This window comes from Capra hircus, chromosome 7 (genome assembly GCF_001704415.2).
Source record: "Capra hircus breed San Clemente chromosome 7, ASM170441v1, whole genome shotgun sequence".
NCBI lineage: Eukaryota > Metazoa > Chordata > Mammalia > Artiodactyla > Bovidae > Capra > Capra hircus.
Window position 1 is genome coordinate 98,208,062 of NC_030814.1, and position 15,796 is coordinate 98,223,857.

The following is a 15,796-nucleotide window of genomic DNA, read 5'->3' on the forward strand; positions in this document are numbered from 1 at the left end:
AACTCAGCATCCGCGGGAAAACCTGAGACTTATGCGTCGGTGGTGGGGAGGGGGACACTATAGGGCACTCCGGTCACACAGAGGCCACAAGACCCTAAAGGCGTCACTGGCCAAAGCAGCACCCTGAGGATGTGACGCGCCAGTGCCTTCCTTCGCTGCTAGAGCCCCCAGCTGTACCCAGAGCTACCGCGTTGGTCTCGTGATGGACCTGGTCACGCCTCGGGCACGCCCCCGCCTGTGCCCATTGGCCAAGTCGGGTTCTGGAGGCGGAGCATTTACCCGGCCTCGGCCTGGCCGGAGAACCCCTGGAGGCGGAGGCCGAGGCGGCGGCGGCTGCAGAGCCATGGTTGGTGACGCGCGGCCTTCAGGGGTTCGCGTCGGCGGCTGCCGGGGCGCGGTAGAATCCCGGACGAGCTTCCGCGCGCCGCGGCCACCGCTCCCGCCTCTCTCCTTCCTCTTCGTGTTGTTCCTAGCGGCGCCCTGCGCTTGGGCGGCGGGATACAAGGTGAGCGCGGCCCGCTAGCGGAAATGTACAAGAGCCATAGTGAAGCTTCCAGTAGAGTCCCGAGGTGTGGGTGGGTCTGTTTTGTGGGTGCCCAGTGAGTGGTTGCTAATATGACAGTGTGATCTGGTTCATCCTTTGTGTTACTGAGAAGACTGGCTGTGTTAGTCTGAGAACGGAGCTGTCTGTGTCTGTCTCTTGCTTCTGTGGGTTGGCTTACCTGGACTTTGCAAGCATTCACATGAGCGGGCTGTAAGTGTGATGGGGACTGGTTGAGAGTTGGAAGTCAGCTGCCTGAAGTTCTAACCTGGCTTCTCCACTTGCTGGCTGTGTGACCTTGGCCAAGTCACTTCACTTCTCTGATCCTCTGTATGCTTATCTGAAAACTGGAGATAATGTTGCCCTCAGGTCCCAGGGTGGCTGCTTGGTATTAACAAATTATTGATAAACATTAGCTACTACTAGTATTTCCCCCGGGCATGCACAAGAGGTGCTCTGAGAAGTTCTGTCAATTGGGAAGCACATCTATGGCACAACTATGTGTGTCCTTTTTGGGGGAGCCCATCCCCACCTTAGTCACTTGCTTCTAGATCAAAACTTGCCTTATATCCTCCCAACTCCCCACTGCAGCCTGCCTCTTAACCTTGGGGTTACTGACAGAGTGAGGTGTGTTTGGGGTCCCTGTGCAGACATGCCCAAAGGTGAAGCCAGACATGCTGAATGTACACCTGGTGCCTCACACACACGATGATGTCGGCTGGCTCAAGACGGTGGACCAGTACTTTTACGGCAGTGAGTAGAGGAGGGTGGAGAGTGACCCCTGGGACTCCCATGGTCCCGCAGAGCCCTTCAAATTCCTTTTCAGGCCTGGACAATCAGGGTGGGGCAACACCCAGCTTGGGCTCCTGTGTCTAAGAATGTTTCCCTTGGCTTGCTGATTCCTGATTGCCTGACCCCTGTGCCCACAGTCTACAATAACATCCAGCAGGCGGGCGTACAGTACATCCTAGACTCCGTCATCTCTTCCTTGCTGGCGGATCCCACCCGCCGCTTCATCTATGTGGAAATTGCCTTCTTCTCGCGTTGGTGGCACCAGCAGACAAATGCAACACAGAAAATCGTGCGGGACCTGGTGCGCCAGGGTGAGCCTCCCCTCAGGAAGTGAAAAGAGGAAGCCCAGCCCAGCTGCTATCTCTAGCACCCTGGCTTCTGAGATTTTATCATGCCATGTGCAGCCTCTATGTGGCTGCACCTGCCTGGAATTTCCCTTTTTTGGAGAACTCCTAAACATCCTGTAAGACCCCACCTCCAGTGAATCCTCTAGAAAGCCTGCTGTACAAGGGGGCCTTCTGTTCCATAGCTCACTTACACTGGCCTGAGAGTGACCCCTGACCCTTCTTTTCCTCTCAGGCCTGGTCATTTAGGCAGGTCTTCTCGTCCCTGGCATCACCAACCCTGGCCCCACTCCTGGCCTTGACAGCTGACTCGGACTTTGCCCCTCCCGGCACAGGACGCCTAGAGTTTGCCAACGGTGGCTGGGTGATGAACGATGAGGCGACCACCCACTACGGAGCCATCATCGACCAGATGACACTCGGGCTGCGCTTCCTGGAGGAGACGTTCGGCAGCGACGGGCGCCCCCGTGTGGCCTGGCACATCGACCCATTCGGCCACTCTCGGGAGCAAGCCTCACTGTTCGCTCAGGTTTTCAGATCTCTTGGGCCCGCCCCTTTATTCTTTCTGACTCCTCCTCTGTCATCCAAGTCCCGCCCCTTTCTGCAAGTTCACCGGAACCAGGCCCTACCCCTGGCCCTCTCGCCGCTTAAGACCCTGCCTCTTGGGTGACCTGTGAATTCCATTCTTTTTTTGCTCTGGCCTTGGCTCTGCTCTGTCCTGGCCTAGGTTGACCCTCATCACCTATCCCCATACACCCCGGCCTCCCTTGTCCAGCTGAGTCTTCCCCCTCCCCTGATTCCACCCAGTTTGTTCTGATCCTGGCTCTTGGCCAAGCTGGGTGGCTGGTTAGGGCCTGCGGTTTTTCAGCCGGCTTCATTACCTGTGCCATGACCATCCTCCTTCCCTTGCTAGGCTGCGGAAGGGGGAATGGCTCCTAGACCTGGGGAAGGTGGAGGTGGGTTGTAGCGTTGGATTTGCTCTCTCCCGGCGCTCCCGCAGGGCTTCTGACCTTCCCCAACCTTTGAAATGAACTGGAGGGCCTCCCTGGTCTTTGACTTGGTTTTTCTCCCTGTGCTTGTGAGGTTGGTGGTTGGTGATGAGAGGACTGGTCCCTTACTCCTCCTGCCCTCTCTTGTTCTCCCAACCCGCTCGTCATCCTGCCCCATCTCCAGATGGGTTTTGACGGCTTCTTCTTTGGACGCCTGGATTATCAAGACAAGAAAGTGCGGGAAACGGCGTTGCAGATGGAGCAAGTGTGGCGGGCCAGCGCCAGCCTGAAGCCTCCCACCGCCGACCTCTTCACCAGTAAGGTGGCAGAGTGGAAAGAGGGCCGCCACCGTGCTCAGAAGGGCCCTGGGCTTGATTTATAGTCTGCTATCATTGTCTTAAAATTCTTAGTAGTTTATGAACATGGGCCCACCATTTGCAGTTTGCACTGGGCTTGGCAAATTCTGAAATCCATCCCTGGTGAGGCCTGGTAGGTCTAGGGGCCATGACCACCCCCTGAGCCTAATGTGGTCCACAGGTGTGCTCCCCAACATGTACAGCCCGCCAGAAGGTCTGTGCTGGGACATGCTGTGTGCTGACAAGCCCTTTGTGGAGGACGTGCGCAGCCCGGAGTACAACGCAAAGGAGCTGGTCCATCATTTCCTGAAGTTGGCCACTGACCAGGTAACCGGGTGTCCAGAACCTATGCCTCTAGTGTACACGCACTGGGCCCTTCCATCGGCCCAGACAGTCCCCAACATTTCCTCACCTTCACTGGGGGAAGGTAAAATTCCATTCACCATCACCATACCTGGATTTGTGTGCATTTCTGATTAGAAAGGTGGACCCCTTCGCCAGAGCACATCCCCACCATGTTTGCTAGACAGCATGGCACAGGACCTCAGTACCCATGTCTGGGTGGTAGGCCCAAGAGAATTCCTCAACCGCTTGTGGCTCTTTTTCTGTGTGTCCCTCCGCTCCCATGTGACACACTTCCACCCCTACCCCCCATGCTTTTGTGCACTCATATTCTTTTTATTTTTTTAAAAATAATTTTATTCATTTATTTTTGGCTGTTCTGGGTCTTCGTTCCTGTGTGGACATTTTTCTAGTTTCGGCAAGTGGGGGCTACTCTCTAGTTGTGATAGTTGGGCTTCTCATTTCGGTGGCTTCTTTTGTGTGGAGCCTGGGCTCTAAGGCTCTTGAGCTTCAGTAGTTGCAGCTCCCAGGCTCTAGAGCACAGGCTCTATAGTTGTGGTGCAGGGCTTAGTTGCTCTGAGGCATGTGGGTTCTTCCCAGATCAGGGATCGAACCCATGTCTCCTGCATTGGCAGGCAGAGTCTTTACCACTGAGCCACCAGGGAAGCCCTGTGCATTCACATTCTTGACCACATATATACCAAGACACAGCTGTCCACAGGGGTGGCCCAGGACACCCTAGCCTGAGGATACCCCCATCTTGCTTGCAGGGTAAGCTCTACCGTACCAAACACACTGTGATGACCATGGGCTCAGACTTCCAGTACGAGAATGCCAACATGTGGTTCAAAAATCTTGACAAGCTCATCCAGTTGGTCAATGCCCAGGTGAGTGTGCCTGCCCCGTGGGCACCTGTATTTGTATCCCAGGGCCTTGGGTCACATACATTATCTATAGGTGGTATCTTAGTTTTTTATGTTTTAATAAGCTATCACAAACTTAGTGGCTTAAAACAACAGCAAGCATATTACCTTACAATTCTGTAGGTCACAAGTCTGACATGGGTCTCACTGGGCTAAAATCAAGATGTCAGCAGGGCTGTGTTCTTCTGGAAGCTCTAGGGGAAAGTCTCCTTGCCTCATCCAGCTTCTAGAGGCTGTCCACATTCCTTGGTTCACGGCATCCTCCTCCATCTTCCAAGCCAGCAAGGTAGCAGCTGTCTGCCTCTGTTATCATATCTTTTTTTCTCACTCTCACTTCTTTATTCTTCCTCTTCCACTTTAAGATATCTTTGTGATTACATTGGGCCTGCTAGATAATCCAGGGTAATGTTTTAAAGTCAGCTGATTAACAGCCTTAATTCTGCAGTTTTAATTCCCTTTTACCATGTAACCTAACAGTCACAGGTTCTGGGGAGCAGGACGTGGACATCTTTGGGTGGCCATTATTCTGCCTACCAAGGAGATGTTGTTGTGGCCCCTGTAAATGGCCTGTGGCAGTGTGGGCAGGCAGTCCCTCTCCCGTTAGCACAGAACCTCATCTCCCCTGTCCCACCACTTCCATCCCCAGAATTGTCTACTGGCACCATCTTTAATGTCTTCACTTTTTACCACCCGCTGCACTGCTGTTTCACCAAAAGCAGTTCTCAGCTATGTCACCAAAGGCCTTCCAGACGACATTTCCCAGTCCTCCCCAAGCCCCTGGTCTCTGAGGAGCTTTCAACATCTTGACCACTTCCTCCTGCAAATACCTATGTTCCTAGCCACCGGGAGTTCATAGTGTCATACTTGGTTTTTCTCCTGCTTACTCGTTCACACACTTCATTAACATCTTCATTACTGGAGGTAGAGTTCCTTTGTTCAAAGCCTGGCTTTTCCACTTACTGACTCTGTGACCTTGAATAATGTTTTTCAGCACTCAGTGCCTCAATTTTCTTATCTAGGAAATGGGCACAGTGGTGGTTCCCACCTGATAGGGCTATTTTCTTTTTTAAAAAATTTTTATTGGAGTAGAGTTGATTTATAATGTTGTGTTAATTTCAGGTATACAGCAGAGTGAATCAGTTTTACATATACATATCCACGTTTAAAAATTTTTTTATTTTTGAGGCAAGGAATACAGCTTTATTCAGAAAGCCATCTGACTGAGAAGATGGCAGACGAATGTCTCGAAATAACCTTCTTGTCAAGGGCTGGATGCCAGTGTCTTTCATAGAGTCAGAGAGAGAAGCAATAAGGAACTAAAGTCAAAGGCAGAATAGAGAGGGAGTAGCAGTGTATCCACTCTGTCTTAGATTCTTTTCCCATATAGGTCACTACAGAGTATTGAGTAGAGTTCCCGGTGCTATACAGTAGGTCCTTATTAGTTATCTATTTTACTTACAGTAGTTATGATGAAAGTTTAATGAGCTTGCATAGACCAATAGAACAGTGCCAGGTAAATAATAAGTGTTAGGATTGTTTATTATTATTACTTGGGGCTGAAAAACTTCTGTTTCTTCTTAGACACCAGTTGCAATGTCTTTTTCTCCAGGAAGCCTTCACTAGGCCCTAGCTGGAGAGCTTGCTTTTTCCTCTGGGCTCACAGGAGTGCCCACAAATATCTGTGATGTTACATCTAGACTGAATGTAGTCAACTGACCAGTCTCTCTCCTCTGCCCTTGGCTATGAATTCCATGAGGGCAGGGCTGGCTGCTGGTTATAGATTGTGTCCACAATCTTGAGCATATTAAGGAATTGTTTGTTGAGTGAACATTGTGTGTAAATGTGTATATGAGTGTTTGTTCAGCGATGTATTAATAGAAATGTGTTTGCATATAAAGTCATGAAGTCCTGTGCATTTCCCTCATTCACTCAAATGTTTATTTTTTAAATTGAAGTGTAGTTGATTTACAGGGCTTCCCAGGTGGCAGGCTAGTGGTAAAGAATCCACCTGCCAATGCAGGAGACGTAAGAGACATGGGTTCTATACTTGGGTCGGGAAAGATCCCTTGGAGGAGGACATGGCAACCCACTCTAGTATTCTTGCTCAGAGAATCCCATGGACAGAGGAGCCTGGTGCGCTACAGTCCATAGGATCAGAAAGAGTTGGACATGAGTGAAGTGACTTAGCAAGCACATATTGATTTACAATATTGTGTTAGCTTCACGTATACAGCAAAGTGATTCAGTTATATCTATATATTGTTTCAGATTATTTTCTGCTATAGGTTATTATAAGACACTAAATACAGTAAATCCTTGTTGCTTATCTATTGTATGTATAGTTTGTATCTGATAATCCCATACTCCTAGTTTATCCCTTCCCCCCTTCCTTTCCTGTTAGGTAAACATAAATTTGTTTTCTATACCTTTAAGGCTGTTTTCTATATAGATTCCCTTGTATTATTTTTTAGAGTCCACATATAAGTGATATCATATGGTATCTGTCTTTCTCTGACTTACTTCACTAAGTATAATGTTCTCTAGGTCATTCAAGTGTTTACTGAGCACCTACTGGGTACAAGGCACTGGGGACACAACTTGAGCAGAACAAACATCCTTTAACTCATGGAGGTCACCTTGTTCCTCTACCTCCCTCAGTTGAAAGTGAGCCTTCATTCATTATAACAGTTGTGTCATTTGGCAATAATCTTGCAGTGCTGATAAATTATTATTCCTCCCCTAGAATGTCATATATTTCATTTCTCCATGCAAGTTTTAAGTAATAAAATTGGAATTATTGAAGGTTTAGTAAAATCTCAGGTTTATTCTTGTCTCCCTGAATTTCTTTCCAGGCCAGGCTGGTAATTAGCTTCGGCCAACATTCATTTTCACACTTAGCCGTTGGTTTGTACTCTAACTGTGTATTTAAAAAAAGAGAGAAACTTTGAACCAACCGGATGCATGAATGTGTGTGCCTGTGTTTGTGTGCATGTGCACACCTGTGGCCCACCCGGGAAGGGCTCCTGAGGGCTCACATAGGCACACCTCCCCTCAGCAACAGGCCAACGGGAGCCGCGTCAATGTTCTCTACTCCACTCCGGCCTGTTACCTCTGGGAGCTGAACAAGGCCAAACTCAACTGGTATTTGGGGGGACTGGGGAGCCTCGGGGGGTTGGCATGCCCTGTGCGTCGTGGCCCTGCCCCTAGTGTCTCTGCTGCTGCAGGTCAGTGAAAAAAGATGACTTCTTCCCCTACGCTGATGGCCCCCACATGTTCTGGACCGGTTACTTTTCCAGCCGGCCTGCCCTCAAACGCTACGAGCGCCTCAGCTATAATTTCCTGCAGGTAGGTGGACGCCAGGCTCCAGGGGCTGGCCCAGGGGTCCTGACAGGACTGGTGCCCCAATATACCACCTGCTCCACAGGTGTGCAACCAGCTGGAGGCGCTGGCGGGTCCGGCAGCCAACGTGGGACCCTATGGCTCCGGGGACAGTGCACCCCTCAGTAGGTGTCTGGCGGGCGAGGGGACAGCAGGGTGGGACTAAGCTGGACTCCGGACTTCTGCTGCCCCTTGCTTGAAGCCTTTAAGAACCCAGCCTGTCCGCGCAAGACTTTTCGCGTGTCCTTGGGGTCTGGGCCGAGAGTCCTGCGGAGACCTCACTCAGGCTCACCGTCTGCCTACAGATGAGGCAATGGCGGTGCTCCAGCACCACGATGCAGTCAGTGGTACCTCCCGGCAGCACGTGGCTGACGACTATGCCCGCCAGCTTTCAGAAGGCTGGAGGCCTTGTCAGGTGCAAGGGTGGAGCCTGGGGGAGGCGGAGACAGGAAGGGACGGCCTGGAAACGGGGTAGGGTGGGGGCGGACCTAGGAAGGGGCGTGGTCGAAAAACCAACAGAGTGGCCGCCAGAAGGGCTCGTGGGGCGGGGCTTGTGGGAGGAGGGGCTGAGAGAGGCAGGGGCGGGGCTGAGAGCGGGATCGCGAGGAGAACGGCCGGGGGCGTCCAGAGTGGACCTTTTGCTTTACGCGTCTCCCCAGGTTCTCATGAGCAATGCGCTGGCGCATCTCAGCGGCTTGAAGGAGGACTTCGCTTTTTGTCGCAAGCTCAACATCAGCATTTGTCCGCTCACCCAGACAGCAGAGAGAGTGAGCCGGCCTGGAGCGGGAGAGGCGGGGCCGGGGGCAGATCCCGTGGGTGGTGGGTGGAACGAGAACCAGAGAAACCTCTGGGCCGGGTGAAAAGGAGGAGGGGCTGATGGGCTCAGCTGGTTACTGAGCACTCAGGGGCAAGATATTTGAGGACTCAGTGAAGCTGGGGCAGGACGGGGACCAATGCACCACTTGGAGGCTTGACTCACCCAGGGACCTTGCTGCACACGTGGGTGGGTTTGCAGAAGGCCTGTTGTGACCCGTGTCTGCTCTGAACATCCCACCCCAGTTCCAGGTGATCGTTTATAACCCCCTAGGGCGGAAAGTGGACTGGATGGTGCGGCTACCTGTCAGCAAACACGTCTACCTCGTGAGGGACCCCGGTGGCAAAACTGTGCCCAGCGATGTGAGCCCATTTCCACAAATATTCCTTCCTGTATAGCACACTTGATGAATACCTACCCCCTTGGAAACCTCCTGCCATGGGCATTTCTCCTTTACCCCCATGAACATTTCCCCTGAGATTACCTCCCTCCACGGATGTCTTCTCCCACGGACCCCTCCCTTTCAGGGATAGCTCCTCCTCCATGAATATCATCTGCCCATTACTGTCTCTTCCTCTAAATACTTTTCCCCTCTGCCCCTTTAAATCATACCCCCTTGGGAACATTTCCCCTCCCCCCCTTGCCTACGAGTATCTCCCCCTTGTGAATATCTCCCTGTGAAAAAATTTCCTGTTTATGAATATTCTCTTCATCCTGAGGACCTCTCCCTCCTAACCACTTCTTCCCTCCAGAATCTGTTTTTCCCTCCTTCTCCTGTCTCAAGAGTCTCTTTCCACACTTACTCCCTCACTTCTCCCACCTCCTACAGTAGGTCCACTCTCCTAGTAGATTTCCCACCTTCTGAATCTTGGAATCTTTTTCTCTTTTTTTTTGGCCATGCACCTGGCAAGATCTTAGTTCCCCCACCAGGGATCAAACTCGTGTCCCCTGCAGTGGATGTGGAGTCTAACCACTGGGCTGCCAGGGAATTCCCTCTTTGCAATCTTTAACTCAGCATTTCTGACACTTCCACCCTGCCTGACAGTTGTGACTCCTTAACCTCCTCATGTTTGTGTGGTGTGGCTTCATGCATGTCCTCCCAGCTTCTTGACTTGGTTTCCTTCCTCCCTTACCTGAGGTGGTGACCATTCCCAGCTCAGACAGTCAGGAGCTGCTTTTCTCAGCCTTAGTGCCTGCCCTGGGCTTCAGCATCTACTCAGTATCCCAGATGCCTGACCAAAGCCCTCAGAAGTCCTGGTCCCGTGACTTGGTCATCCAGAATGAGGTGAGACCCTATTCAGACCCCGTTCCGTTTCTGGGTGAGTTTTGAGACGTGGCAGTAAGCCACACAGACTGTGGGTCAGTGGGTCTGAAGTTTATGGCCTTGTGTCATCAGGCCTCCATTGTATGTTCTCAGTGTCCTCTCTTGGGGCTCTTCTGAGGACCCTTGGGTGACATTTGATAGAAATGTCAGAGCTGATGGAGGTAGGGGTTTGCAACTTCAGTGAGGCATGTCAGAGACATGGAGGAGGTAGCTGTGTGGCCATTTGGGGTAAGAGAGATCCAGGCAGGCAGGGAGCACCCTCAATTGGAAGGGTGTTGGGTGTTCAGGGAACACTCATTGTGACTGAAGCCAGGTGTTGGGGATGGGGGGAGGTGACAAGTCAGGTCGTGTGGGCCTTAAGGGCCGGCAGAGGGGAGAGCTCTTTTGCTGTGAAGGAATCACAGGAGAAACGGTTGCATTAAGGCTGTTGTAGGTCCTAGCATTAGCCTTTGTGGGTCCCTCCTTCCATAGAAAAATGCTAAAAATTATATTTCATGATAGTATGGATATGAATATGAATAGTAACCATGAGACTTCGACCTGATGTATTCATTATTACTTCATTCAAGTTTTCTTCTGATCCTAAAAGAAATTGAGATTTATACATTTCCATGGGCCCTAAAAATCTTGGGTCCTGGCCTTGTGGTTCCTCTTTCAGTTGCACAAGCAGCCTGGGTCCCAAGCAGATGGGGAAGGAAAGGCCATGGAGGCGGGGAGAAGTGGTCAGATTAAGGATAAGGTAGAAAATGGAGCTGTTAGAATTTGCTAATAGTGATGCAGAATGAGAGAGAGAGAGGAGGGAAGGGTGGGTGGATCTTATTTTCCCCACCCGGGATTGAACACTCTCCCTCTACCATGCAAGTTGGGAGTCTAAATCATCCGTCTGCCAGGGAATTCCCACTTTGCGGTCTTTAATTCAGCATTTCAGAAACGTGATCCTTCCTGCCCAACACCAGTGTTTGCTCCTGAGCTCTGGGAAGAGCCATTAGCTGAAGTGATGGTCATTAATGCCTGTCCACCCTTTTCTGCCCAGTACCTCCGGGCTAGGTTTGACCCTGACACAGGGCTCTTGATGGAGTTGGAGAACCTGGAGCAGAATCTCTTGCTGCCTGTTCGCCAAGCCTTCTATTGGTGAGAGAGGACCACGAGGTTGGGGGGGGGGGTGTGGTGTGAGCAGAGCTGAGGTCCCTTGTCTGACTCTCACCTGCCCTGGCCCCAGGTACAACGCCAGTACAGGTAACAATCTAAGCTCCCAGGCCTCCGGCGCCTACATCTTCAGACCCAACCGGAACAAACCACTGTTCGTGAGCCGCTGGGCTCAGACCCACCTTGTGAAGGTCAGGGGGCCAAGAGTGGGCACTTGGGGACAGGGCGTGTGGGGTGGGGTGCATGTGGAGGGTAATGTGCCTTATGAGGGGTGGTGGGGAGGATTTACATCTCCAATAGATAAGAAGGCTAAGAGCAGAGGGGAATACTTGAGGATTTTCATACAGGGTTGATAGTCATAGCTGGTTGTATGACAGTTATGCCATGGAGGCCTATAGAAAGGCATTTCACATCTGTTGTGGGGATCAAGATTGTACTTAGCTTTGAAACTGGTGGTAGGCTGTTCCTGTTTGGCCCCTGAATGTGCAGAGTCCGGTGTAACTGCCTGAAAATTTCATCAGGGATCTGTGATAGGAAGGGATTTTATCTAGGGTGATTTGAGGGTTCACTCTTGGATAGGGCTTGGGTGATTCTCACTTAGAATGGATATCTGAGGGTGCATCTAGTTGGAATCAGGGGCTCATGCTTGCAGGTTTCCTGAGGCATCTCACTGATGTTTCCTCTTAGGGAGGGAGTGGGACAGGTGATGGCAAGTCTCATGTGAGTGAATACCCGCATACCTGGGTCACTGTGTTAGGATACAGTTTTGCCTGTTGTAACAGTTACTCAAATAACCATGCCTAAAACAAGATGGAAGTTTCTTTTCATCTAATAGAAAGTCTAGGCAGGTGGGATGATCCAATAATCATCTAGGTCCCTTCTATCTTATTTTTTATTATTTTGGCTGAGCTGCACATGGCATGTGGGATATTAGTTCCCCAACCAGAGACTGAACCTGTGCCCCCTGCAGCGGAAGTACAGAGTCTTAACCTCTGAACTGCCAGCAAAGTCCTCCTTTCTAACTTACTGCTCTGCCTTCTGTACATTCACCTTCCACTTCATGGCCTAAGATGGCTGCTCAAGCTGCAGCCATCGCATTTACGTTTGAGCCAGTGGAAGAGAGGAAGGGGCAAGGAAGTTTGTTCGTAACACTTTGATCAGTTTCCAGTAGGCAAACATGGTCACACAGCTACTGCAAGCCTCAGGGAGGACTGAAAAATACAGTCTATTCCAGGAAGCCATGTGCAAATCCTACTCTAAGGAGGGGAGATAGGGTAATGGTGGGGCTTCCCAGGTGGCACTAGTGGCAAAGAACCCACCTGCCAACGCAGGAAACGTAAGAGATGTGGGTTTGATCCATGGGTTGGGAAGATCCCCCGGAGGAGGGCATGGCTACCCACTCCAGTATTCTTGCCTAGAGAATCCCATGGACAGAGGAGCCTAGTGGGCTATAGTCCGTAGGGTTGCAAAGAGTTTATATACAGCTGAAACGACTTAGCACACATGCACGAACAGCAAGAATGTATGCCAAACTCAAAAAAAACTTACATGGCAATGACTGAAGTATAAAGTGTGGGCATCATACCTAGGCAGGTAGGGAAGGTGGGTCGGGCTCCAAAGCTATTAGTGGGGTTGACCCTGATGTAGGCCTTTGTGATCTTCACAGCTGGGGTGGACATTTGCAGGGCTCACCTCTGCTCAGGTGCACGCTTACACCTGCTCCCACTCCCATGTGCCCACAGGCATCCTTGGTGCATGAAGTACACCAGAACTTCTCAGCCTGGTGTTCCCAGGTGATTCGCCTGTATCCCAGACAACGGCACCTGGAGCTGGAGTGGACAGTGGGGCCAATACCTGTGGGGTGAGCGGGGTTGGGGGCTGGGGGAAGGGCAAAGTGAGGTTAAAGTGAAGCTCACCACCTTGCCATCCCATCGGGTATAGAGACGGCTGGGGGAAGGAGGTCATCAGTCGCTTTGACACTGGATTGGCGACAGGTGGACTCTTCTACACTGACAGCAATGGCCGAGAGATCCTGGAGAGGAGGTGGAGAGACTGGGGGCATCGAGGGGTGGTCTGTGGTATGCTGGGGCCCAGGGCGGTGAGGGGGCATCTGCTGATCCTAATGACTGTGGGAGGGAGAGGATGAAGGAGGAGTGGGTGAGTGGGGGGAGGGGAGCCAGACTCCAGGCCTGATCAAATCCCACCCCAACCCAGGCGGGATTATAGACCTACCTGGAAGCTGAACCAGACTGAACCCGTGGCTGGAAATTACTATCCAGTCAACAGCCGCATTTACATCACGGTACCCATCCCCCACCCTGCTCCCCACTTCTTCCTGACACCCCTTTACAGAGTGGAGTTCACCTGTTCTTGACATCTCCCAACTGTCCTCAGCAGTCTCCACCGTCCCTGTGGGGCCTGCCTGGGAGCCGGGGCTGGCCAGCAGTGCAGCCCCTCACTCACCCTTTACCCCCCAGGATGGGAACATGCAGCTGACTGTGCTGACTGACCGGTCCCAGGGGGGCAGTAGCCTGACAGATGGCTCCTTGGAACTCATGGTTAGTGGCCTGAGCCCCCATCTAAGGGTCCTTCCACCAGTTCCCTTCCTGCCCTCTACAGCACCTTGAAGCCAGTTTCTTTTGCTAGGTGCACCCCTCTGTTTGTGGTCCCCGCTAAGCTGAACTCTCCATTCCTCTGTGAGACATTCACTACGTGCTTTTATCCAATCCCTACCCAGACCTCCTCTCCAGGCCCTGATTTGCCCTATGCCTGCCCCCATTAGATCCTTACCGCCCTCTGCCCTAGCCCGTCGTTAGGTCGGATCCCCACGTTTACGTGGGATCCCCTACGTTCCCTTCGTCCTCATCTGTTCCCCCCCCATATTCTTTTTTTTTTTTTTTCCCCTTGAAATCCCCACATACTTTCACCCGGTTTCTGGGCCAGAAATTGGGTACAGGAACCCTCACTCTCTCTCGGTCACTCTCCCCGCAGGTGCACCGAAGGCTGCTGAAGGACGATGCACGCGGAGTTGGGGAGCCGCTAAACAGGGAGGGGTCGGGGCTTTGGGTGCGAGGACGTCACCTTGTGCTGTTGGATAAGAAGGGGACTGCGGCCGCCAGCCACCGGTTACAGGCAGAGATGGAGGTCCTGGCCCCGCAGGTGGTGCTGGCTCCAGGTGGCGGGGCGCGGTATCGCCTCGAGAGAGCCCCACGCACGCAGGTGAGGAGCTGCGGGGCTGGCAGAAAGAGGACCCTAAGGAAGCCTGCGGAGGGAGGGGCGGGGTTGAGGGCGGGTTTTTCTAGGTTTAACTGAGACCTACCTCGCCAGTTCCTACTCGTCCTGGGGAGGACATAAGCGAATCATGTTCGCTTAGCTCATCGCGGTCACCCCAGCAGTCTCGGCCCAACCCTCTCACACACTCACTTTCTCCAGCAACGTCTCTCTCCCGGCTTCAGCCCAGTCCTAACTCTGTCAGGGAAGAGAACCGTTCTGCCGCTAACCCGGCACCGCCCGGTCCCCTCATTGGCTCAGTCTTCCCAGTCCTGGCTGAGCCCCGCCTCCTGAGTACGGCCGAGGCCCGCCCCTCAGCGCTGAATCTCCGCCTCCTGAAGCCTCAGCCCCGCCCCTCCCAGCTCAGCCCCGCCCCGCCCCGCGCTTTCCTTCAGTTCTCAGGGCTCCGCCGGGAGCTGCCACCCTCAGTACGTCTGCTCACATTGGCCCGCTGGGGCCGGGAGACGCTGCTGCTGCGCTTAGAGCATCAGTTCGCCGTAGGGGAGGACTCGGGCCGCAACTTGAGCTCCCCGGTGACCCTGGACTTGACGGTGAGGACAGAGGTGGGAAGGCGACTGGGGAGAGGAGGGAGGGGGAACCCCGCTTTGCCTCAACTCATCCGGGCCCCCTCACTGCCCGCAGAACTTGTTCTCCGCCTTCACCATCACCCACCTGCGGGAGACCACGCTGGCGGCCAACCAGCTCCTGGCCTACGCCTCCAGGCTCCAGTGGACAACAGACGTGGGTAGGAGCCTGCCCGGAGCGGGGATGGGCGGGTGGGAGGCAGTGTGGGAGGTGCGAGAATGTTGACCAGGTCCAGGTATAGAGCTTGGAGGGTCTGAGTCAGTCGGTGTTCAGATTTACGTAAGGGAGTGATGTGGCTTGACGGTCCTTGGGGGTGGGACTTGTGGGTGTGAGGACAGTGCCCAGACACTGGGGAAAGATTTGAGCGTCTGGGGGTGGTATCTAGGCTCTGGGAAACAGTTGAAGGGTCTGGGAGTGAGGGCCTCGGGAAAGATTTAAGGCGGTATGTTTGTGTTCAGGGGAGGGCGCACAGAGGATGTTAAGGCGGAGGAAGTCTGCATCCCTCACTTCTCCCCTCCACCTCCCCAGGCCCCACACCCCATCCTTCTCCTTCCCATCTGGTCTCCGCCACCATCACGCTGCATCCCATGGAAATCCGTACCTTCTTGGCTTCGGTCCAATGGGAAGAGGACGGCTAGACCCACTGGATACAAGATGCCCCGCTGCGAGCCTGAGTTCTCTCTCCTCCGGGGGCGGAGCTAACTCTCCCCCTTCTGCTGTTGCTGTCGCTACCACCAGTGAAAGCCATTAAAATGTCACTACCAAGACTCAAGTCAAGGTGTGACTGAGTGGGGGTTTCCTGTTTTTTTGAGGGCAATGGAATTTATGATCCAGAAAGGTCAGCAGGGGCTTCCCAGGTGGCACAGTGGTAAGAATCTGTCTGCCAATGCAGGAGACATGGGTTCGATCCTGGGTCGGGAAGATCCCTGGAGTAGGAAATGGTAACCTGCTCTAGTAGTCTTCTCTGGAAAATTCCATGGACAGAGGACCCC

General features: G+C 52.8%; 1 protein-coding gene across 1 annotated transcript; it reads left to right on the forward strand.

Annotated features, from left to right (window-relative positions):
- On the forward strand, nucleotides 334–15,510 carry MAN2B1 (mannosidase alpha class 2B member 1). Its single transcript, NM_001314340.1, is given in 24 exon segments — nucleotides 334–505; nucleotides 1,192–1,294; nucleotides 1,471–1,644; nucleotides 2,013–2,206; nucleotides 2,851–2,983; nucleotides 3,204–3,349; nucleotides 4,135–4,251; nucleotides 7,343–7,428; nucleotides 7,512–7,632; nucleotides 7,712–7,790; nucleotides 7,971–8,080; nucleotides 8,325–8,432; nucleotides 8,725–8,841; nucleotides 9,618–9,764; nucleotides 10,837–10,934; nucleotides 11,023–11,140; nucleotides 12,692–12,810; nucleotides 12,891–12,992; nucleotides 13,164–13,251; nucleotides 13,427–13,507; nucleotides 13,941–14,168; nucleotides 14,615–14,770; nucleotides 14,862–14,964; nucleotides 15,333–15,510. Coding segments are annotated over 24 exon segments (3,000 nt in total). The 5' UTR covers nucleotides 334–343; the 3' UTR covers nucleotides 15,443–15,510.